This window comes from Symphalangus syndactylus, chromosome 11 (genome assembly GCF_028878055.3).
Source record: "Symphalangus syndactylus isolate Jambi chromosome 11, NHGRI_mSymSyn1-v2.1_pri, whole genome shotgun sequence".
NCBI classification, from domain to species: domain Eukaryota; kingdom Metazoa; phylum Chordata; class Mammalia; order Primates; family Hylobatidae; genus Symphalangus; species Symphalangus syndactylus.
This window is the reverse complement of record NC_072433.2, coordinates 32118078-32144253: the sequence shown is the minus strand read 5'-3', so window position 1 is coordinate 32144253 and position 26176 is coordinate 32118078. Positions and strand designations below refer to the sequence as shown.

The 26176-nt window shown below is 35.9% G+C and overlaps 1 protein-coding gene across 5 annotated transcripts in view; it reads right to left on the bottom strand.

Moving 5' to 3' along the window:
• The window catches only part of CDH8 (cadherin 8), a 379890-nt gene that overhangs the window by 46679 nt on the left and 307035 nt on the right, over positions 1–26176 (bottom strand). For all 5 annotated transcript variants that reach the window (XM_063612664.1, XM_055298666.2, XM_055298667.2 and 2 more), the window contains exon 10: positions 20199–20316. In XM_063612664.1, the coding sequence (XP_063468734.1) occupies positions 20199–20316 (118 nt within the window). The remainder of the gene's footprint in view (positions 1–20198; positions 20317–26176) is intronic.

Here is a 26176-nt window from a genome sequence, read left to right as displayed (position 1 = left end):
TTTTATAAATGTTTCTAGGAGTTTTTCTGCTTGGGAGTTCTGTTCTAGCTACATAATAACAGTAGCTACTATATATGGACCAACTTGTACACGTCAGGCCCTTTGCAGGCATTATCTCTAATTCTTCCAGTTGTAATACTAAGCAGTCAATAAATGATAGCTATTATTATGCATCAGGCTCTGTGATAAATGCTTTACCTCATTATCACATATAATCCTTAAAATCATTTTTATGATAGGTATTATTAACCCAACCTCACAAATGAAGCAACAGAGGCACTAGGACTTTAAATCATGGGCACATACACACAGAGTTAGAAAGTGGCAGAGTGAGGAATCCTATTTTGATCGATCATAATCTAAACTTGACTTTTGTTTGTTTGTTTTACTGGTGCCACACTGCATCTTGGCAAAGGGAAATCCTAGATATTGAGAGTTCTTTGGCCGATATTTATAAACACTAACAATGGATTTGTTTGCCTTGTCCTCAGAAGTGCTTTTCTGGAAGGAAAGTGGAAGGTTGGGGAAGATGTCATACTCCATAGTGAGTTCTACTATGAGCAATATTGCCACTCCAGTATCTTTCCCTAGCACGATTTATAATTTTAAATGAATTTATACTTGGAGCCTTTTACATCATCAGTTTTCAAACTGTGTCTTGGATAGTCATAATGGGGATGATGGAGTTTAGTCATATTGGGGGTGATGGAGTTTAGTCATATTGGGGGTGATGGAGTTTAGTCATATTAAGAGTAATAGGGTTTGGTTATATGAGGCTGATGGGCTTCGGTCATATTGGGAATGATGAGGTTTGGTCATATGGGGGTAAGATAGGGTGATGGGATACAGACAGAGTCTCTGGTCCTGCCTCTGGTTCTGTTTCAATCACAGAAGCTTTGTGTCTCTGTGTTCTATAATAATTAGGAAACATTTAAAAGTGTAGCTTAATAAACAAACATCTCTATTATCTTTGTTGTTGTTGTTGTTGGTGGTGGTGGTGGTGGTGGTTTTGAGACAGAGTCTCGCTCTGTCACCCAGGCTGGAGAGCAGAGGCGTGATCTCGGCTCACTGCAACCTCCACCTCCTGGGTTTAAGCGATTCTCCTGCCTCAGCCTCCCGAGTAGCTAGGACTACAGGCATGCGCCACCACGCCTGGCTAATTTTTGTATTTTTAGTAGAGACGGGGTTTCACCATATTGGCCAGGCTGGTCTCGAACTCTTGACCTCATGATCCCCCCGCCTCAGCCTCTCAAAGTGCTAGGATTACAGGCATGAGCCACTGTGCCCAGCCTTCTTCTTCTTCTTCTTTTTTTTTTTCCTTAGCAGATAAATTCCCATAATGTGGATGGAACCATTGGAGTCTGAGAGGGGAAACCATGTCTCAAAGATTGACTTTGACTGAGATAGAATTAGACCCTAGTTTCTCCTACTTTCTTCTCCTTATAGGCTCTGCTGTAAGGCTGTCAGTAGGTAAAGTCCCCAGTCAATTTTGGTGTGCAAAGAGATTCGGTTAACTGTCCCATAAGCCCCCCAAATTTAGCTGAATATTTACCTAATACATTGCCACAGCCTGTCTTGAAGATTGGGTAAATGGAAGAGAACCAATTCTAGATTTATCAGTTTTACCTGGGCCACCTTTCAACTAGTTCATGACCTTATTTGGGTCAATTCACTTAAGTAATAACACCTGGATCTGAGGCCTTGTGAAGCTATTGGGCAGAACAACCCTGCAGATGCTATCCTGAGCACCATAGGATGTTTACCTGGTCTCTAATCCCTAGACACCAGTAACTGCCCATGACTTTCCTAGATGTGACAATTCCAGACACTGTCAAATATCTCCTGAACTGCAAAATCACTCCCAGTTGAGAACCCACTGACGTGATTTAGGCACTGAAATAACTTGTTTGATCATCAGTTCTTAGCAATATCTAGAAGAAAACTAAACTCACAGTCTAAAACAATATTGCTCTTGTCTTAGAATGCAAAACCAGAATTTGAGTAAAGATGGAGTCTGTTTTTAGAGTTTTTTTTAAGTGATTTATGATAACTGAGTTGTGCAGGCATTGAAGTGTTTGTGGATGTTTCAAATGACCTGCTTTTCATGAACATCAAATTTTTGATCTATCTGTAGGAAAAAATGGATTGATAGCTGCTATCAAATTTGATAGCAGATCTTGGATATAAAAAAAGTTTTCCTGCTGTAAAATTTTAGCTGTCTGTCACTTACATTATATTATGTCACATCTCACAATGACATATTGCCATGTAATGCAATGTAAGTCACATAATAGACAACTGCAGCTCATAACTTTCTGAACAGGAGAGCCATTCTCTACTGAGAAGCTTTCCAAGGGAAGTGAAGGAATCCCTCTGCTGAGGTCACTCACAGCCATAATGCTACTGGTCTGTCTGTGACTTACTCTTGATTTTCACAGCCTAACTTGCCTAAAATGGACCTTCCTTCATTTCTTCTGATTGCAATGGGGCTATCAATCAAGTGGCTCCAGTGGAAAGTGGGGAATTAAACTGACCCATCGGAGGTCTCAAAGGTGCTGTTAACCTAAAGCAACAGTTCGTGTGAATTAAATCATTAGATAAATGCAAATCAAAACCACAGTGAGATACCATCTCATAGCAGTCAGAATGGCTATTATTAAAAAGTCAAAAAACAGATGCTGGCCAGGATGCAGAGAAAAGGAACATTTATACTCTGTGGGAATGTAACTTACTTCAAGCACTGTGTAAATAAGTCTAGAGATTTCTCAAATAATTTAAAACAGAACTACCATTTGACCCAGCATTTCCATTATTGGGTATATACTCAAAGCAATAGAAATCATTCCACCATAAGGACACATGCATGCACTAATCACAGTAACAAATCCATGGACTCAACTTAGATGGCCAGCAATGATAGACTAGGCAAACAAAATATGGTAATATACACCATGAAACACTACACATCCATTAAAAAGAATGAAATCATGTCCTTTGCAGCAACATGGATGCAGCTGGAGGCCATTATCCTAAACGAATCAACACAGGGACAGGAAACCAAATACTGCATGTTCTCACTTATGAGCAGTAGCTAAACACTGAAGTACACATGGACACAAAGAAGGAAACAATAGACACTGGGGACTGCTGCGGGGAGGAAGAGGAGGTGGGGAGGGTTGAAAAGCTAACTTTCAGGTACTATGCTCACTACCTGGGTAACAGGATTATTCATATATAAAAGCTCAGCAACACGCAATTTACCCACGTAAAAAAACTTGCCCATGAATCCCCTGAACCTAAAATAAAAGTTGTAGAAAAATAAAACAAAAGATTGATTTACCTCTGGGAAGCTGCGGCCTCATAGGCTTAGGGGCTGGTCATTGAGATGATGCTTTTCTGAAAATAAGACAAGGGAGCCCTCACTGGGAGTATTATCTTGTCAATGGGCATGTGAGTTGGTTTTCAGGGTTCACTCTTTCCAGGGCCAGCATCTTGTACAGGAAACACTCACACAACTGTACACGGCAGCTTTGAGAACATGTTGCCCTTATGCAGACAGAGAATGGCTCAGTTGGGTCACATATTCACCACCTAGGCCAAACATAGACCCTTACCCAGGAACTGATTTGGAACCTGGGATAGAGAACATCTCTTATCCACAAACACCAAGCTATGAGATGCAGTCAGAACTACACTTTTGGAGAGTTTTGTTTTTGTTTTGTTTTGTTTTGTTTGAGACAGAGTCTTGCCCTATTGCCCATACTGGAGTACAGTGGCACCATCTTGGCTCACGGCAAGCTCTGCCTCCCCAGCTCAAGCAATTCTCATGTCTCAAGTCTCAGCCTCCCGAGTAGCTGGGATTGCAGGTCTGTACCACCATATCTGGCTAATTTTTGTATCTTTAGTAGAGACAGGTTGGGCCAGGCAGGTCTTGAACTCCCGGCCTCAAGTGATCTGCCCGCCTTGGCTTCTCAAAGTGCTGAGATAACAGGCGTGAGCCATCATGGCCGGCCCCTTTTGGGGAGTTTTTTTGTTTCCGTTCTGTAGAGACAATGTGCAGGGCAGATAAGCCAGCATGGAGAAAATTAGAGAAATAGGAAAAACAAAAAACAACCAAACAAAAAACAGGCTCATGCAACATGCGTGAGGCACCTGGATCTGGTTATTAGACAAGCCATTTAAACACTAGACTTTTTTATTATTTGGATCAATTTCGCTTTACAGTGCAGACAGCTTGAGTGGGGTTTTCTGACACTTCTAACATATAAGTTTTATAAATGTATTTACTCTCTCCATTTAGTTTTCTCCATCTAAGAAAAAAGCTCTTTTGTGTCAAGCTGCATGAAATGCATTCACTCATTTAACAGTCTCTCACATTCTTTAATCACAGACTCCATATATTGATCTTCCCTTTGAGCCCACGTATAATTATTTGTGTTTTTTTATCCTCATAATGCTGTAAATTATCCCTGGATGTATCCATTTTAAGAGAAGAGTAAGGTTGAGAGTGGCAATAGCTTATAAAAGATTAGCTAGCAAGTGATGGAGCACACAGACAGAACCCAATCTGTGGGAAATGGTTTCCTCGTCTTGTATGCTTGTCTCTGTCCCTACTCACTTTCATCATGTTGCCTCCGAGAGTCTTTTATGTATTAGAGGCATAATAAAGACAAGAATTGTGTGGGATCACGGATAATATAATCACAGCTGTGACAGACCATGCCTTCCCCAGTTCCTCCAATTTTTCTCTGCATCCTCCTTTTTTCCCCTCAGGCTGCTAAGAAAACAAGCAAATGTATTCCATATATCAAGAGGCTCAGACCCATTGCAATATGAGTGTCCTCGCTTCTGTAAGTCCAACATCTAATGGACCTAAAACACTGGGGCTGGCAGGGACCCAGGAATTAACCAGTAAATTGTAAACTCTATCCGCTTAATCTCCACGACCAGGTTTGGCCCTGGTTTCTTGAGTTACACTGAATCTCCTCCAAGGACTTATGACTTCTCTGATATCTTTCTTTGTTTTTTCATCTTTGCTCTTCTAAGGAGCCATACGGCACCCATATAACAAAAGCACCTTAGCTGGGTGATGCTCTTAAGAAGGAGAGTTGAAGTAGGAATATTTATGTCCGAAAGGGTAAAAAGTTTTCCTGCTGTTTGGAAATTCCTGCTGCCATGTAATCCTCATTTATTTGAATGCTTTTACACCTCTCAAGGTCTCCATTTAGAATATACTTCAGGTTGGTTTTATATAGCTAGTTTAACCCCTTAAACTCCATTCCCATTTGGTGCCAGCTTCCTTTCATGAAGCCCCACCAACTTTGCTATTCAGTTCACCTGAATTATGGTACTAAAAATCTCTGCTACTTTCCTCCTGTTCTCTACCATTTGCTCATTCTCATCGCCCTTCTGAGAAGAAAGGTCCCTGGTAAGAGAAGTTCTTTGATGCAAAACTCCATGTTTTAGTCTCAAAAACAGGATCTAGAACGTAACCTGATAAGGCATTTCCAGGAGAATCTTTCACAGCCATGAGCTGGATTTTAAATTCTTACTTTGCAATTTCAAAATTTGAAATTGTGCTTTTAAGAAGAAAATAAACAAGCAATTCCTTGTTAATGGTACTTCACTTACTTTTAAAGACATTGCATTAAGAAATTAAACAAGTGAGTAATCCAAATGATGGCTGCCTTTGGAAACGTGCTTCCTTACAATTTTTCCAGTTTGTCTACACTTTAACTTCAGTGGAGTGTTGATCTCCATAACATAATCTTTTCACTCATCATTATTCTTTTTTTATTTTTTGTTTTATTTTATTCTGAGACAGGGTCTTGCCCTGTCGCCCAGGCTGGAGTACAGTGGCACGATCTTGGTTCACTGCAACCACTGCCTCCTGGGTTCAAGCGATTCTTGTGCCTCGGCCTCTCAAGTAGTTGGGATTACAGGCACCCACCACCAGGCCTGGTTAATTTTTATATTTTTAGTAGAGATAGGGGTTTCACCATGTTGGCCAGGCTGGCCTTGAACTCCTGACCATAGGTGATCTGCCTGCCTCGGCCTCCCAAAATATTGGGATTACAGGCATGAGCCATCGCACCTGGCCCACCCAGCATTATTCTTGTACTGAAGTTCTTGTTCTTGTTCTCTCTTTCTTTTCATAAGCCAATGTGCTTTATTAATCGAAATATTATATTTCTTTGACTCTAAGGTATATATTTTTTATGTTGTAATGTTCCCAAAATCAGTTTCTTAAAGTTTTATTGTATTTAATTGTCAGTTTTTCTTTCTTAGTTGGACATAAATTGATGTCTCATTAACAGTATCTTATATTTGATGGCATTAAAATATTAAAGTGTGAGATTAATTCTATATCTTTGCTATTGTGAACAGTGCTGCAATAAACATGAGAGTGCAGATGTCTCTTTGATATACAGATTATCTTTCCTTTGGATATATACCTAGTAGCAGGATTACTGGATCATATATTAGATCTATTTTTAGTTTAGTTTTTTTTTTTTTTTTTTGAGACAGTGTCTCACTCTGTCGCCAGGCTGGAGTGCAGTGGCATGCTCTCGGCTCACTGCAACCTCTGCCTCCTGGGTTCAAGTGATTCTCCTGCCTCAGCCTCCCTAGTAGCTGGGACTACAGATGCACACCACCATGCCCAGGTAATTTTTGTATTTTTAGTAGAGACAGGGTTTCACTATGTTGGCCAGGATGGTCTCGATCTCTTAACCTCTTGATCCCCCCACCTCGGCCTTCCAAAGTGCTGGGATTATAGGCGTGAGCCACTGCACCCGGCCTATTTTTAGTTTTTTAAGGAACCTCAATACTGTCTACCCTAGGGGCTGTATTAATTTCCATTCCCAGTAACAATGCATAAGATTTCTCACTTATATGTGGAAGCTAAAAATGTTGATCTCATGGAAGTAGAACCAGAACAGAAGTTACTGGTAGGAGTGATAGATGGTGGCATGGGTAGCCAAAGCTCTTTAAGCGATAGAAAAGTACACCTAGATAGCAGAAATAAGTTGTAGAGTTCTATTGCACTATAGGGTGGCCATAATAAACAACAATTTGTTGTATATTTTCAAATAGCTAGAAGAGCAGTTTTTGAATGTCCTCAACACAAATAAATAATAAACCTTTGAGGTGATATATGTGCTAATTACCCTGATTTGATCATTACATGGTGTATACACATATCAAAAATATTAGCTTGTACCCCACAAATATGTACAGTTAATATGACAGTTTAAAATAATAATAAAAGAATAAATCAAATACGAAAGAATGAGATCAGAGTTTGGGCTTTGGGTCAGAAAATGTAAAGACAATGTGTTGACCTGTTGTGATTTCAGGCCACTGGGAGTGACCTATCCCAGTCGCAAATGGGTCACTAGACTACCTTGATGTATAGTTCTAATGTCCCAATTGAAGTCCCTACTTTGTTCTCTGTGAACATAAAATCCCCAGAGATATTCAGGGAAATATACGCTGGTCTAGGTGAGGGCTCTTGTATTTCTGTGTACCTAACTTTAAATCATTTAAATTTCATATCGTATTATTAAAAAGTATATAAACATTGCTTATGTGGAATCACAGTGCTACAAAATTCTCATTTCCAGCAAGCAGTAAATATTTCTAAATGTTTTCTTTCCTTTTCATTTAATGCATTTGAAATACTTTTTGTTTTAAAAGTTTAATAATGAATCATCTATGTTCTTTTTGTCTTAATACATTGTGTACATTTGAGTGATTATGCATGATCATTAAAATAGGATAATGTAGAATAAATGTGAATAATGAGGATTAAATGGTAGTTTTGCAAATTTCCAGTATTATTCACTAGATATCTTTGTTGAATTTATTTCAATGAGTTTCAATCATTAGCAAGATATGGGAAGAGCAAAAGGACATCCATATAGAATTAGTTACTTAAATTTTATGGTTGATGTGCAACTTTTTTCACCAAAGGGCCACTCCAGGCCTTCTGACTAACTTTCCAGCAGGCAGATTTCCTCTATGTCCACGAAACGTTACTTTGGGTGCACCATTGTTGTTGTCATTGCTAGTATTTTTTATTCTAGATATTTCAATGTTTTAACTAATTGACAGTCCTTCAACACTTTGGCCATATGTTGACTGTCAGTCTTAATTTTTATGCTTTCCATTTTTTATGTCTTCTATATCTATAACATTTTCTATGTTTTTCTATACCTTCGTTAAATTTAGAACAGGAAGTTGTGCGAGGTTGAGTCAGGACTATTAGCCCAATACAGGAAACACTGTTGTCTTCCTAAGCATGAAAAATAAGTCATACTTGGCCAGGCGCGGTGGCTCACGCCTGTAATCTCAGCACTTTGAGAGGCTGAGGGGGGCGGATCACGAGGTCAGGAGATCTAGACCAACCTGGCTAACACGGTGAAACCCCGTCTCTACTAAAAATACAAAAAATTAGCCGGGCGTGGCGGCGGGTGCCTGTAGTCCCAGCTACTCAGGAGGCTGAGGCAGGAGAATGGCGTGAGCCTGGGAAGCGGAGCTTGCAGTGAGCCGAGATGGCGCCACTGCACTCTAGCCTGGGCGACAGAGTGAGACTCCGTCTCAAAAAAAAAAAAAAAAAGAAAGAAAAGAAAAAAAGAAAAATAAGTCATACTTTATTTCTTAATGACTCATTGTCATTGTAATGACTTGCAAAGACTGTTGTGAAGGTCAGATACATAAAGTCAAAAATAATGATTGATACATAATTGTTGTTCATGAAGTAGTCGGTACAATTATCATGTTGTGATCTAGACCTGTAATACCTGAAATAGATCATTTTGATTGTTTCTATCTTTCTATTGTAACGTTACTCAGTTTTACAACAACTAATATTATGAGAATCTTCTCTAATGCTTAGCTGATGGTTGCTGACCTTCTATAGTTTGTAGAAAGGAAGCACAGCTTGTGAAAGTTATAAAATAAAATATGAACAGTCTTACTGAGCAAATGTTCTAGGAATAAACTGCAAGGATTTAAGAGACAGTGTGTGCTACTGCAGAAAATGCAGCTGTAGCAGCTTGGTAGCCATGCTCTTTGCCTGGCAAGTCACTTACTATAGCTGAACTTCAATTTTCTCATCTGGAAACATGGCAATAATAATAGTCACCCTGAATATTTATATAGAGAGATAAATGGAGAGATAGAAGTAATATAAGTTGTGTGAAATAAATAGGTGCCTAATAAATTTTAGACATTAATTTTTCTTGCAATTTGATTTATAATCAATACTGAGTAATAGAGAATAAATTTGTCTTGAAATAATTACAAAACTCCCAAATAAAATCATAGATATGTAAACATGCTTCCTAATTTATAACATAATTCATATTTCTGAAAAAACTATTTCACAAGAAATTATGTATCTATGGAATGTAACGTTAGCTAGATTATTATTTGGGGAAATTATATAATACATTATAGAATACATACTTATTTTAGGAAGACAGAAAACTTATAATACTGTTAATATAGGGAGATCGTTTTTTCTTCTCCTTTCTTCCCTACCTACTCAAAATGTGAACTTCTTCTCATTACCTGAATATATTTCCATTTTCTTCCTTTGAGAAAAAAGAGAATTTTAGATAATTGTCTCTTACCCATTCTAAAACTTTCTTTGTACAACTTTAGCCTACCAACATTTAAAACAAAGGCAAGTTTCACATTGACTCACAATATATGTATCAAAACATGGCCAAAGTTACTTTTTATTTCTTAAGATTTTGAACTATGCACTGATAAAATGTTTTCATGCGCGCCGGGCGCGGTGGCTCACGCCTGTAATCTCAGCACTTTGGGAGGCAGAGGCGGGCGGATCATGACTTCCGCTAACAAGGTAAAAGCCCGTCTGTACTAAAAACACAAAAAACTAGCCGGGCGTGGTGGCAGGCGCCCGTAGTCCCAGCTACTCGGGAGGCTGAGGCAGGAGAATGGCGTGAACCTGGGACGCCGAGCTTGCAGTGAGCCGAGATCGTGCCACTGCACTCCAGCCTGGGAGACAGACTCTGTCTCAAAAAAAAAAAATTTTTCATGCATATTACTGATATATATTATATGTATTAATATCAATATGCTTCCCAGTCCCATTATTAAACAGTGTTTGTGTGTGTTTGTAAAAGCCTCAAATAAGCAACAACAAAGGATGTAAGCACATCAAAATACCAAAAACCATCTCATTAATTTCCTTTTGGAGAATTAAGCAAGGTCTTATGATCATAGGGCCTACGTATTTACAGAAAATATTTCATGAAACTTGTCTTTAAAAAACTTTTTTGGCCAATCCCTATTTCTCCTTTAAGTAAACTACATTTTAGTGTATCCCTTAACTTTGACACACACATAGCGATGTTTCATGTCTGCAAAAGTTTACTAAAGCTTTCTCATTTTGAAAGATCTCTCTGATAAATCAAAATGGCATCAAATAAATAGCTTTACAAAATGCTTATATTTCCTTGTCTCCAGACTTAAATGAAACATATTCCCAAATTACGAACTACTGGGACCATTTGTCATATGTTTATTGAGTTATTTTATTTTATGAGAATGATTTAATTATTTAATTTGTCAAGAATTCTGCCCAAAGATACTGAGAAAGAAAAGCTACAATGTTTTAGAAGCATATCTTTTAATAATACTATCCAATATTTTTATATGGAAGATATTTTATACAGTAATTTCTATGGTAAAGATCACTTCCATGATTTTTGAAAGTTAAAAAATGAGAAAGTACATAAAGTACCACAGAAATTACAGTAACTTCCATTGGCTTTTATCCTACATTCTTTCATTTATTCGTCGCGGTGCTTTTGTTTCAACATTTTCAAACACTTAGAGTCTGTTACAGAAAGTTAAAAGCCTTGTCCAAAGTCACTTCTCCGTTAATTGGTGGACCTGGGACTTGTCTGATTTTAACGTTTGTGATATTTCTTCTAACACCACATGTTTGAACACTCAGTATGTTGGGATAGATGAGCCTTTAGCTCCCTAGCATGAACCCATTCATTTTGTAAGAGAAGAAACTGAATTCCAGGAAGAAGTAAATCACAGTGTGACCTTGATGGAACTAGCAATGACTGTCTGGCCAAGCAAAAGAATGAAATTCCGAGAAGGATGATTGTGCTCAGCATACCAGTACTGTATCACCTTGTTTTCAGACAACCCTAAGATAAACAGCCTCAAAAGGCTGAGGATAATATACTTGAGCAATAGAGGAAGGAAATTCTAGTAGGCAATCTACTAGAATGAAAGCAAAGGCAATGAGTAACCCAAAAAGATCCAAGCACAGCAATTACTGTCTTCCTCAACAAAGTGCATCAGCACATTGATTTTGGTGGTACATTAGCGAACAGATAGAATAGGCAACAGATGGAATATGAACCCAGTGTCATGGCCAGAAATCAGAACAATAGCATTCTCTAGTTTCCAGGAGGCCTCAGTAAACACTGTACACTGAAAGTGAGCTAAAACCTCCATTAACTGACAGGTATCTGAAACAACCATGCATAGGAGCTGGCAAAGGCATGAACCTCACATAATGCAACTTGTATGAAAAGTATAATGGTTTCCAATAAGCCTGAAAAATGGAATCATCAGCCCCAGTTCACTGCCAGTACTTTATCACAAAAGACAGTGATGTCTATGGATCACTGTGCGTTTGGAAACGGCTCACTGACATTCTTTTACCCTGCTAGTATAAAGACATTAAATAGTATGGTTCGACATACTTCATCTGAGCTCAAGCATAATAAGGACACCAATATGAAACTCAGAGGGAGAATTAGCTGTCCATGATTAAAGATGTACATCACCATTCTGACCAGGCAAATGCTTCCTAAAGATGGAATGGGAATGATGGAATCCATGAAGATCTTACACTTCTTTATGTAGGGCCAGGTTCACAAAATTGGGTTAAGGAGGAAACTTTGTTTATGAAAGTATAGAAGTTAGACTATGTGGTAATTCCCACAAAATCATAATATTGTTCAGACTTGCCTGTAAATTTCCCTGCTCTATCACATTTCATTGTAAATTATAGTTTCCTCTCAAAGATTTCAAATTGTTATAAGGCAGAGTCCTGAGGAAAACAAAAATATACTGTATAGAAGGGCAAAACCTGTGTCTATTTAATTCACTGTTTTATTTCCAATTCCAATTCTTAATGGTGTGCCTGGCACATGATAGACACCAAATAAATATGTATTGAATGAATGAATAAGGGAAAAAAAGATACTACCCCTTATTAATAACCTCAGAAGACAGTGGGGAAAACATTCCTTGAGTCATGTGTTTGCCTTAGCAGTTACCACACTGTCCTATAGAGAAAAGCAAAGAGGAAAAACTTTACAGCAACAGTTAACCACCCACTTGCTTTGCCCATAGATAAGGGGAACCAATACCTGAGTTATTGTTAATGATTTAAAATGGGCTAAATAGAAGAGGGAGAAAGCAGAGTATGGGAATTTCAAAGGGGAAGGGAGAGGTGTAAAAAAAGTGTAACTGGCTTGGCATGTTTAAACCAAAGCATGTATATGGGCACAGAAGACAGAAGAGAATAATGGAAAATAAAGTTAGGAAGACAGACATTCAATCTCATTGCCCTGGCGATTTTTGCTTTTTAAGCACACATGAAGTTCTGTACTTAGCATACAAGACTTTCATAAGCTATGTATTTAGTAAGATGCTCCTGGCTTAAAAATTTGGTCTTAAATATTCCATTTGCCACTATGTAAAGAACTCTATGCTCTCTCCTGCCAAATGAAAAAGAACAATTTTTAGGTACTCTCCATTTTTATTCTTTGATTAGGTTACTGTAACAATGATTATGTTCAAATAACTACTTAAGTTACCCAAATACTTCTCTTTCTCATTCCTCCTTTCCCTGTGCTTTACTCATGGACAATGTTTGCAGACATGTTCAATCATTGGCCCATTGAGTAAGCGAAAATGGAAGAGCATATCATTATTCATCTCCCAAATATCTTATTTAGGTTTCTTATTAATATTTTTATTTGTTGTATTGGGTGAACAAATGAGATTCAAGAGGTTCATTAAATTTTATAGAAAGAGAGGAAGAGGAGAAGGAAACTAATATTTATTATCTCCAATTTGTCCGTCAATAAATTTTGTACAATACCATTTAAATTTTTTACTTAATATTTTATTACTTAAAACAACATTGGATAAATATTATTATACATACAAATGTTCAAGGTTATTCAATTACCTTGCAGGTTCCCATAGATCATAATCAGAAGAGCTAAACCTAAATATTCCTAACTATAAAGCCTGTGCTATTATATGTTCCATAGTGTCTCTCCCTTACGTTTCATCTTAATTCATCCCAAGACAATTTTTTTCATGTTTATCTATGCAGAGTGCCTGCTTTTTTGTTGCCAAATTATTTTCCTGCCTTCTCAATCTACTTCTTTAATAAACTGAGGGATCTGAAGCACTTGGTAGGTGTTACTCAGGTCACATCAGCAGATGGAATGTCACGTATGCCCAATGTTGTATCTATAAAGTGCTGAAATTAATGCAAAATGCAAACTTCTGTGCTGTAATGAGTTGAAATAATTGTCAACTACATTTAATATCTTTTCTCAAAAAAAAAGAACTTGCATAGACTGACAGATCATTTTGTTTCCACATTCAATTTTAATATTTGGTTGTGCTTTCCAAAGGACAGTTATGTTTGTTTAATATCCACAAAATCCCAAGACTGATTTTTATGCTTGTAAGTAAAAGATAAATCAGTAAATAACATTATTATTTAATGAAACAAACAACAAAGTGGTATGGACAAGACTGTCTAAATGAAAAACATTTTTTCTAAGTAATTCTTTATATTCTTCCTTTATTATTTTATATAAGGATTTGGGGCAAAAGTCTCAGAAAGCAAAGTACTCAGAGGAAAGATTCTTATGCACGATGGCATCTTTAAGGTAACTAAGCATGTATCAATTTATTTTCTTCAGAATTAGAAAGATCTGTAAAGGCTGAAAATGTTTGCTAGCAGATTGACAGAAAAGGTCTGATGCAATTCAAAACTTTGAATAGCATTTTGACAACCACACCTATAAATCTATAAAATCTATGCTACGTATCTGAATTATATCCTAGTGGTCAGTAATCTCAGAACTAAATTGTCTCCCATAACATACACTGAAAAATAGATACCCACAGCAGTGCTAGGTCTGACCTGAGTAATAATTTCAGGTTTTTCAACATGTATAAAGAAAATTGTTCACTTCTGCAGGTATTCTTAAATTACAATTTCAAAAGAAAATGAAAATATGAAAACTACAAAATAACAAGAGTTTTACAAAAACTACCCAAGCAAAGAAAACCTCCTTGTCTTGTGACACTAAGTGTACAGTCATATGCAACTTAGAAACTGGAAGCACAAATCTGTTTTATCTATTTTTCTTAGCTTGCACATCGCCCTTAATTACAGTTTAGGCGACAAAATGAAACATAAATGTCTTTTTATCAACAGCACATTGCCGGAAGCGTAAACAGTAAGTTATAAGTTACTGAACTGGAAGCCCTTTTGAATCATATATGATAGTTCTGTTCTCCGTATCTATGATCTGTCACACCTCCTGTTTCATGCAAATTGAGCCCTACCTTTTATGACTCAACATTGAAGAAATGTCCCAAGCTTCATATAGGTAATAGTATACAGCTTATATGGAAAACACTTCCAGTCAACGTTTGGTGCTGTGTGTTGTGCTTTGAAAAAGTCTACTATGTGAGCAGAACAGACAATACAATCATATTGGAAATGTATTATTAACTATCATACTCATGCAAGTACACAGTTTTTGCCTGTTGCTTGGGGATGCTTGCCTGGGAAACCCAATAATAATGGTTCTGCTGTAGCTAAGGGTATGGATGTTTTTATAAAAGCCACTTGAGCAAAGAGATGTTTCTTTTAGGAAAGTCTTCTGTTAGTTCCAAAGCAGCCTATTGTAATAGCAGAACTTAAGGAAGACTCAGGTGGCCAGAAAAAGGACAACTGGCTTAGCAAGGTGGCCCTTCTTGCTATATATATCAGCAGGTAGGCCCTTCAAGTACAATCCAGCCTGGCTAGGTATACCTGGCTTAAGGCAGAAGACAGAATGACTCTGTCTGCCTTGAAACCTACATCCTGAATACAGAAAATGTATTCCTGAAGATTCAGCTGGAGAAAAGAGGAAGGACAGAGCATCAGCTCTAGCTGGCATGGGAATCAGGAAAATCTACTTGCACTTTCAGGCAGCAAATTTTGGTTTTGCAACAAGGGAAGTTTGAGATAGGCTGATGGTAGTCAAAAATGCAAAGGAAGGCTGTCTGTAATTTTCCAGCTATGTAAATGGTTCCCACAGAGTATGTGTGTTTGCAGGGAGGGATGGAAGTTTGGAGGCAATTTAGAACAATTTTATATGCTAGAATTGAAAATGATCCCAACAATTGGAAGCTACCATTGTGTGGAGAAACTTGAGTTTCGTTTTAGCAACGGAGCTATAGAAAGGTTAAAAAAAAAAAAGTCGTCATATTCAAAACCATATGCAGGAATCCTGCAGCTATTTCTGTGGCTGATAAATACTTTCATAGTTGATCTTCATCCTCTTCCTCCTTCTTTTTATTTTGTCTTTCTATTTTAATACCCTATAGAATGCAATACATTGCAGTTACTGTATAAGCAGATGTTTTTGCAATGCATTCTAGTGAGGATCAGTGTTTTCCCAACTACTGATGAAGCCACGTTCAAAATTACTGCACAAGATTTATAATTCTGAAGAGTTAAAGCTTCAAAGAAACCTGGCTGAGAATGCTAAGCCAGAGGAGATATAATATGGTATGAGAAAGAATTAATGAATTCATATAAAGGGACCTCATTCCACTTACTGTTGAATGCTTTTCTATATGCCAGGCATTGTGCCAATTGCTGTCTAAGTCCTAGTTCACACATATCCATCACAGCACAACTATAAGGCAGGTATTTTATCCTGGTGTTACAGATTAGAAAACTGAGGCTTAAAATGATTTGCTTAAAGTAAGAGTATTCAATACTTCCAGAAGATAAAAATAAATAAACTGTATACCATTTGAACTAGGCCACTCGATTAAGACAGAAATCCATCAGACAATGCATAAATTATACTCTATACAGGTAACTATATTATGGACAATGAGGTAACAGGAGGAATGTTTATTCCAAAGTAATGTTTAGCATCTACATTATTCAAATTAATTATCAAAATATGCATTTAAAGTAAGCTTCTTATCAATAATATTTCAGTCAATGAGGAGACATTAAGAAGGAAAAACAAATTGGTATCATAAGGTACTACGGCTCTCCTGCTGGGTTAAACATAACCAAACTATAATTAAATCCAGGTCCACTGTCTGTTTCTCTTCTTACCATAGGCTCTCCTTAGAGGGCAAAGATTTATATTTTCTCTCATTTCTCTACACATATGATTTAAAAATTGCGGTATAAACCATGAGGGCTCCCATTTCACCAGACGGTGCTCTGGCAATTTGAATCACATTTTTTGCCTACAGTGTTCAGGCTGAGGAAGAGTAGTTTTCTGGAGACCTCAAATTTCCTGCAAACAAGATATTTTAGAATCTCTAAAAGGTCCCTTTTTTTCTTCCCTCTCTTGTTACATTTAATTGTTAGCTATTTTCTATTTCCATGGTTAAATTGAGGCCAATACTGAAATGTGGTCAACAAAACTCTGTGCTTATAAATTCAGCCAACTGGAAGATGAAGAAATCAATATGTCGACCATATTCAAGGTGCTTTGATTTTTTCGTGTGAACATGTGGTATAAATGGTTTACTTTATTTTTGACCTTTACTTCTACCTTTATTTATATTGAAGGTGGCTTTCCTACTCTGGCAGAAATATGATTCTCATATATTTAGTAGAATTATTTGTGAAATAATTCAACTGTGTAGGAGACAAGAGAGAGCTCATTTCTATCTCATTTTGTCTTTTATTGTGAGTTAATTGATAGAAATTGCATTAGGACCAATCCATATAAGAGACAAGAAAAATTACAATAATTTTGAATTGAAATATATGGTGGCAAGTTTCTTAGAAAATGCCAAATACTTAAATCATCTCCCTTAAAGATCAAATTAAATAGGAGACAAACTTATTCATCAACTATAGATTTGATTATATTAGCTCTCTCAACATTTTAACATTTTTCTGGTAGGCTGGAACTTGTAACTCATACTGCTCTCAGTGGAAAAGTATCAGATACTGACCATTTTAAAATTCATCTCAAGAAGAAAAAAAAAACAACTATAAATATGGCTATACCATTTGACTCTATCTCTCCGTGTTTCCAACATAGAATATGCCATCGTTTTAAAGTAAATCATATTTAGTATTTTGATTTTTTTGGTAGTTTTTTGTGTTCTCTCATCATTAACAATTAATTTGCAATAGGCACGCAAGATATCTATCTATCTATCATAAATCTCTCTCGCTCTCTCTCTCTCTCTATATATATATATAGATATGTATCTCCAACATTTTTTACAGCTTCTTTTCATTACTTTGTTTCTACACATTAAGACAAGTCCATTTTTTTCTGTTTTACAGTACCTATTCAGGTGCCAAGTAAGTAGTGGTCTATGAAGCAAAATTCATGAATTTCTGATCTAGGAAGAGGAACATAAGAGTATAAACTTTATATATCTATTTCAAACCTGTGGTTTCATGATTTATTTTGTGAAGGAGATGCTGAATATTTGGATCCTAAATCCCAAATCACAGTGAACATAAGTCCTACTTTCCATAAGGCAGTCCTGGTTTATGGTGTTTTTCAGACATAAATATAAGCAGCGACCCTTCTCACTTTAAAACATGTCCCAGTAGAAAAAATAAATTACATGGTTGCTCTTTGTAAAACAAATAAACACAGTCTAAAATAAGCAGTCATGATGTATGGAGCACTCTTTCTGTTTCAAGTCATTTTTCAATAATAACTGACATCTTTAAAAAATTTACAAAACAAATTAATATGAAAAACCTATAAGACAGATCATAATTTTAACTTCTATTTTCCAGTTTCAAAGTAAAACAGATAATCCACATGACATTAAATATTCTATTATAGGGTTTATCATAATGTGTGATGAAGCAGAATGAGGTATTCTAAATATTTAAACTTTTACTTTCTATTACTTCCAAACTTCAAGAAAACACACAAAATTCATTTATTGTAGAATTAAATCTCCTCTTTAAAAATATTAGGGCATAATAAACATGCGTCAAAATTAGACTTTCCCTGGTACCCAATAATATCTTCCCATTCACCCAATACTTTATGTGATGCCTCCTAGGGCCACACAACAAGTGTATCTTGAGATTACAAAATTTACAGGAAACACTGAGGACCTCAGAATATTTGGAATGGGAAATAACTTCTTCATGGAGAATTTTAAATGCTGTGCATTTTATATGCAAAAATAATGCCTCATACTTACTAGTTCAAAATTAGAATAAACATGGACCACACTTACACACAGACTTCCAGTTCAGTTTGGGGTTTCTAACGAGGCTTTGTGTTAGAAATATTCATATGATTTCCATTAAAAAATATTGGTGATGTTAATAAATAAACAAAGACAATGTACTTGGATTACACTTTCTAATCAAGGGTGGCTAACAAATGAATACTCCATTATTGAGGAGACAGAAAGGGTTTTGGCTCCTTAGTGTTTATAATCGTGGAAGTCAGCTAAATTAGTAATATCTATCTAATCACTGTCATTTCCTTTTGGTAATTCATCCGCATTTATCAAAGCATCCTCAAAGAACTATGTAGCATTTTGTTAAAAGGCAAGGCCATAATATATTTAGCCATAAAATGTTATTTTATTTCATAAAGGAAATTTTATCAAGATTCACTACCTCTTTAAATAGAATATTGCAAACAATACAAACAGATATCATGAATCAAATTTTACTCTTCCGAGTATAGCTTGTATACGGACCATTGAGAGACCTAAACAGATACATGTAGTAAAGTCGGAAAAGAGCCTGAGACATTGCTTATATTTTGCTAATCATTCTAAAACAGCTACAATTAAGACTTAAATACATTTGAACAAAAATCAAGTTTTAAAATTTTTTTTAATATATAGCAGCTTAGGAAACAAAAATTTTCAAATCAGATAGACTTTAAACAATAATCTATGGCTTTCATATATAATAAATAGTATAGGTAAAGAAAAGAGTAATCCAAGGTTGGTCCTCAGAAAATCTAATGAAATGGATTAAATGTGCTCAGTGAGTGAGACTTAACAATAAATCAGTTCATATTAGCTCCAAAATAATACTGATAAGAAATGTCCTTCAAAAACGATTTTCTGAACAAATTGTTATTGTTAAAGTTGGTACAAGCTTAGAACAAATACCTTTAATGTGTACCCACAAACCAGGCAAAATTAGAGTAGCTTTCTCTAAAGACGTGGTAAACATTCAATTAAAACTTAACAACTGCAAAGTGTAAGCCAATTCCCCCTCTTAGGGATAGCTTAGAATCTCAAAATACCTGGAAGCTTTCATAGGGGTTAAATTTTACTCTTCATTTTTTAAAGTAAGGTGATTGAGGTATTTCCTGGGAAAAAAATTAACTTTTAACATTAACAAAGTTCTTATCTATTGTTTAAATATTGAAAATAGGAAGTAAAGGCCGGGCGCGGTGGCTCACGCTTGTAATCCCAGCACTTTGGGAGGCCGAGGCGGGTGGATCACGAGGTCAGGAGATCGAGACCACGGTGAAACCCCGTCTCTACTAAAAATACAAAAAATTAGCCGGGCGTGGTGGCGGGCGCCTGTAGTCCCAGCTACTCGGAGAGGCTGAGGCAGGAGAATGGCATGAACCCGGGAGGCGGAGTTTGCAGTGAGCCGAGATTGTGCCACTGCACTCCAGCCTGGGTGACAGAGCAAGACTCCGTCTCAAAAAAAAAAAAAAAAAAAAAAAAGAAAATAGGAAGTAAGATAATTACCATGCCATTATGCTGTTAAGCTGAATTTCAAGTGCTCATGGGTGAACAAAAATTATTTTAATGATATTTTCAGTTATGTTACGAAATTGCATCGTATTTTTCAATTTATATTGTACTCTGTTTCACAAAGCTAATATATTTACCTTCATTTTTCTTGATGGTGAAATTCGGATTGTTGGCCATTTCTGGAAGGAGACTGTATAAGAAATAATGTCCGTTTTTGGGTTCATCTTTGTCCATGGCGCTAACTGTTTGAATGACCTGAAACATAAAACTTGACGTCAGCATTTCTGATGATTTCAGAGGCTCCTACCATCGGTAAAAGCTTAGTGACATTCTTTTTGTGGTCTGATACTTTGGCTCAAAGACTCTTTTTCAGCTTTCTAAATTGTCACGGATGGTTTGTGCCAAGAATAAGGAGAAAAATCCATTACTTTAAAACCTCAGCTTTGATAAGTTGATGAAAATTAAGAGCATTACCTTTGTGTCCATTTGGTGTCTGTGGCTTGAAATAGCAAAGTTAAGTGTATTTGAAATATCCACTGGGCAATTACAGGTTTCTTTCCAATTTGAGTATTTACGGGCATCTAGAATGAGATTTGGAATTGTTACAGTGATTGTAGTGTGGTTCTTGGGAGGATCTTTGAGGTAAATGGCTTAAATCTTGAATCCTCACAACTCTTTTACTCATCAGATTATAAATGTTTGCCAAATAGTGTTCCTCAGCACAAACATCACTGCAACAAACCTCTCTGATGAGTTGCTTCTGTTCCTTCCCAATAATGAATACTGTTTTTTAAAGCTAGTGGATAACACATGCAAACAATGCTTTGGAGTGTATCCTGAGATGAATAAATTATAGGGATTAGAATTACCACAGTGCAGAGAAATGTCTGGACAGATAGAGGTACTTGGAATTGGTGCTTATTGAATGTGCTTGTTTCATTTGTAAAGCTACATTAACTTAATGCTAAAGTTGTTTCTTAGGATGTCAGATAATTATCTTAATAATTTGTATTTATGATTCTGTGATATTGCTAGTTCAATGTGACAAGTTGGACAAGAGCTAATGTAGGAATGTATACTCCTATTGTGATAATAGATTTATCATAAAAAGTAGTTAACAGTGAAATGTTCTCAGGTTTATGATATTTCGAGGATATAATAATGATGTCAATGCTGTTGTGTCTGTGTGAACAATTATGTCCCATTGAACTTTGAAATGTTATTAAAGAGAAAAAAATCAATTCGTTTTGAGAAGGGGTCATCTTTGCTTTCTAACTTACTACTCAAGTGTAAGAACCACAATTTCAGAACTTTTAGCAGCTATGGGGCTTTGCATTGTATCAAGCACATGTTATATGACAGGAAATTCATTCAATTTACTTGAGGCAAAAATAAAATACTATTTTAAATTTCTAGGTCTCCCTTTTTAAAATGGAACATAATCTTACTTTGTGAGTGTTTGATTTTTGTTAAGGACTTTTTTGTCTAGTTACAATGTCTTATAAATAATTATAATTATTCTTAGCTTGAGTGACAAAATAACATAAAATAATTTAAAATATAACTCATGGTTAAGTCAGTGAGATAGTCATCAAGAGAAAGGACTCTGGAGTTAAGCTTCCCAGATAAGATAAAAGTCACAGCTCTATTTGTGGCTCATTGTGTGACATTGAAGGAGTTACTTAAGTCTCTGAAACTTCAATTTCTTGTATGCCAGAAATACAAATGCAAAGACCATCTTTTCTCATAGGCGTGTTTTGATTATGGATTTAAATTCATATAAATCTTTTGACAGTTTCTTGTTTCTGGTCAATGTTCAATACAATTTTAGTCATCATATCATTATTATTATTGTATTTATTAGGGCCATTGCTATTTATTGATGACCTGGCACTTCAATAAATCTTTCATAAATGTAACAACTCTGTTACTCAATGACCCAACATGATCAGATTAAAGGAGAATGCAATTATATTTACTGTACCTAAACACATAGCATATTTGCCTTGACATTTAAGTGTAGAGAGAGGCCGTAGGGTACTTGTTTCATAAAAATCAACATGAGTTAAAGTACAAGGGGTCTAGATTTGAAACATGGATAACTCCTTTGGACAGCCTGCAAGTAAAAATATTTAACAGTAAAGTATGAGTTGACCACTTCACCTCAGAACAGCTGTGCTGGGTTTTCATGTTAAAAAGTCAAGGGAATGACTATCTTTGACAAGAGCCTTCTTTCAGGCAATTATAAAGAAGAGAGGGAAAAACATCGCTTGTGAGCAAATGTAGCAGCTCCTTCTCCATTTACCCAGACTTCTCTCTATAGGACTTCTAGCCCCAGGTGCAACCACTGAAGATGTAACTCCTGAAGTGTGTGAGGGCATATGAAGAATAAGGGCAAATGAAGAGAAGATGTCTTGGTTTTCTTGAGCAGAGATCAGTCATAATTAAATGCTTTCCTACAGTACACTTAGTGGATAAAGCTCCCATAATTAATACCATTCATGCTATTTTCAAGTAATCTGCATGAAAATGGCTCATACCTGCTGTTGCATCTACAGGACAGTCATTTGATCAGCTAAGCCATCATGGCCAAAACAAAAGATACAATGATATAGCTTACCTGTAGCAAAGAAGCATAACCACCTGCCACACCACATCTCAGAAGTTTGGTCTAAACATGACACCAAAATTTAATATATTTTTCCACCATTTATTTTAGCCAGGAACTCATTAGATAAGAAATTTATTGAGCCACTAGAACTACTGACTAGAAAGTCTCAGATTATAACTCAGCAATCTGTATTTCAAACAGCCTTCTGGGCAATTCTGGTGTACACACAAGTATGAGAACGACTGTTTTGAGCCAATGGAAAAGATTCATGTTCATAGTTTTCTCCTCATAATTCATTAAGAGGCTTTATATTGTCAAGCTCATGTCAAGTTCAGTGCATTATATGTTGGGGAGAAGGTGGCTGAACGGGTGAATTATTACATTTTCTTCCAAATATCCCATAAACTGGTTATGATGAAGATTTTTGGTTAAACCACATTTGACACTTCAATACAGATAGCTCCTGCTTTGGCATTTTATCTAAAAGTAGATGTCAAGTAGGTCACTTGAAGGACTTTATACCATTAAAATGCATTAAGATATCCATACTAACGAGGCTAAAGTTTTCACTGATGAAATAATTTTTGAATGCACTTAGCTTTAAACAGTAAAAGAAAAAGAACAATTTGTTCAAAGAAGTGTACCTCCACAGAGGCAGGTTGTATTGACATACCAAGTAGACGGCAACTGGAGACCACGTAGGGTCCACTATGAGCTACCATGACCGCAGCTGATTTTTTCAAGTAATTTCATTTCATGGGAATAATATAAAAATTTCTGGAGCAGTCACAAATTCTTAGAAATATGCATCTAACGTTAAGCTTAAATATTTTCCCTTCTACTAATAAAGTTAGTATTCAACTGAAAAATCTAATGTTTCATAATTTATTGTTCAAATATTTTCAATTTTAAGGAAAGCTGAAAGCAAAATATATGTCTTTATTAGAGAAAACAAAGCATATCTGGGATGTTGGGATAAGGAAAAGAATTCCAGAATCATGCTTGGATTTTGAGAGGAGCAGACTGTGTTCTATTTCTTGAGACTACAGATTTGAAATTAAATAAACATTCTAAGACACGAAACTAGAAAACAATTGTGTGCTATAGTATAATTCTGATCCTTAAAAATCTTTCATTGTTTATCAAAAATTCTAAATCTAAATTAGATTGTTTTTAACAGAGTATATTAAACTTTATTTCGGACTATTTTACATTAACTCAAAAATATTTTATAGTGGCAGAATATCACTGCCATTATTAACTTTTGAAGGGTCAAGCAGTCAGCAAAGAAATACATTTTTGATGATCTGATCTGTTAACAAGCATAGCTGTTATCATAGGATCTATTAGAACCTCTGTGAGTTCCTGTAGATATTATTTATCAATATGACCTTACGTGTCAGGAGTAATGATATATGAGATTTCCCCCTCACTGCTATTAGAATAACATGTGGCACATGGCAACTATTTAATAACTATTGGCTAAATGAAGTAATCGATGAATAATAAATAAGCGATGGCAGGTACATTTTTGCATCATCATTTATCCTCACAATACCTTGAAAGGTAAATATTAAGAAACTTAGCACTGTGATATATCCAATATATTATATGTATTCAAATTATATAAAGTATACATTACATATGTATATATACGCACATGCATGTGTGCATGTGTGTGTGTGTGTAAAATGTCTGATCTCAGATAAGCCTAGTTACAAATTCTCTGCATCCATTATCCCCAATATGTCAGGCATCCTCAAAACCTTGTAGATATTTATAATTTCTATATATGTATTTCTATTAAATTGGGGCTTAGACCTTCAATATTTTGGAGTGTGTGTAAGCATGACCCACCCATCCTTGCTTGCTTTGCTTTAGCAGTCTGAAGGTTCTTGACTGATACTGACCAGTAAAATGCAGACCCAAGTGAACATTTAAATGAAATAGTTCTTTCTATGTATGGACAAGGTGAGAAAACTCTATTCTGTTGTAACTTTTGGAATGTTTTCCAAGGCTTCTCGAATATATGTCTATCTCTAGGAAGATCCAGCAATAATAAACAGCCTGGTATCTTCAACTGAAACACACTGTCACTTTCTCAGGTAAAACTTATTTTACCTTTTCTCTAAATCCTTCTATAATGATATGAATTTTAAGGTGATAGAAAGGAGGTGAAGGAAAGGAAGGGAAGTCACGGTCGACGAAGAAGGAACAGCCTAATATTTGGCTTTCTATTAATTCTATTATTATTGCCACTTTATTTCTGATGATCATATTAACTTTCCTGAAATATTAACATCTATCTCTTAGAGTAGTTTTCAACTTGGGAAAGAAAGGACTGCTCCATGAATGAGCTTTATATGGCTGTCATTCCTCAACTTGAAAATGAAATAGTATGAAATTATTTACGTATGTGTATTTATGAGGGGAAAGGTCATAGCTTTTATCAAATTATCAGTGATGTCCATAACTGAATAAAACAAAACAAAACACATTAAGAGCCTTAAAGAAGGGTGCTTAAAAATAGAAATTAGGCATGCAAGACAAATCAAGTCATAACAATGATGATTAATTGAAAGGGGGGAACATAGGTAATTAAGAAATTTTATCAAAATCTACACAATACAAAACTGTATAATGTAGTACAAATATATTCACAGTTCACATCTAATAAAAATATATTGTCTGGATATTTTTGATAATTTTCATGGCACACCAGTCGCTACCAAGATTTTTATTCCCTACCCATTCAACATGTTTAATGAGCTCACCATTTTTTTTTTTTCGGCCTGAAACATCCTTGCCTTAAAATTTATTAGGTGGCTATTCAGAGCATGTAGCTTGCAGTTCTGACCTACAGGAAATATAGCAGGAGGAAGTAGATGAGGTTCTAATCTTATTGACACACTAAATGAAGTCCTCAGTCCTCTGGGTAGAATTTGGGACTCTGCCTTCATAAATGCATTGTAGAATTTCCAACATTTTTTTCAGCGTTGGGTATTTCACTCACTTTACCTTTATTGAAACTAAACTGAAGTAAACCAATACAACGCTAGGATTCCAGAAAAGTGTGTCTCTACAAAGTCTGGATTTTCCAGTTTCTTCTGCCTCTTGCATTCTTTTGGTGGACTGTATATCTGATGTGTACTTTGTATGCTACTGAAATTATCAATATTAAATACAAACCACTCCATCTTTTACCCTGATTTAAAAATCTATAGTTCATTTTCATTTTAGTAGGATAAAATTCACAGTTTTCCACATAGCTTAGAAGAATCAGCTCCTTTTCAATCTTATCTCTTCTTCACCATTACTCTATTGCTTTGTGGGAATATCTCCTGATACCTCCTTAAGATTATAAACAGTAGTAATTCCTATATTGAAAATACGTTCCATTGTTTATCCTCCCAGGGCAAGATTTTTCCAACTGGGTCACATCTCCCACAAATTTTCTCTGAAAGAAATTTGAAAGATTTTACAGTCAACTATCCCTGGCAAACT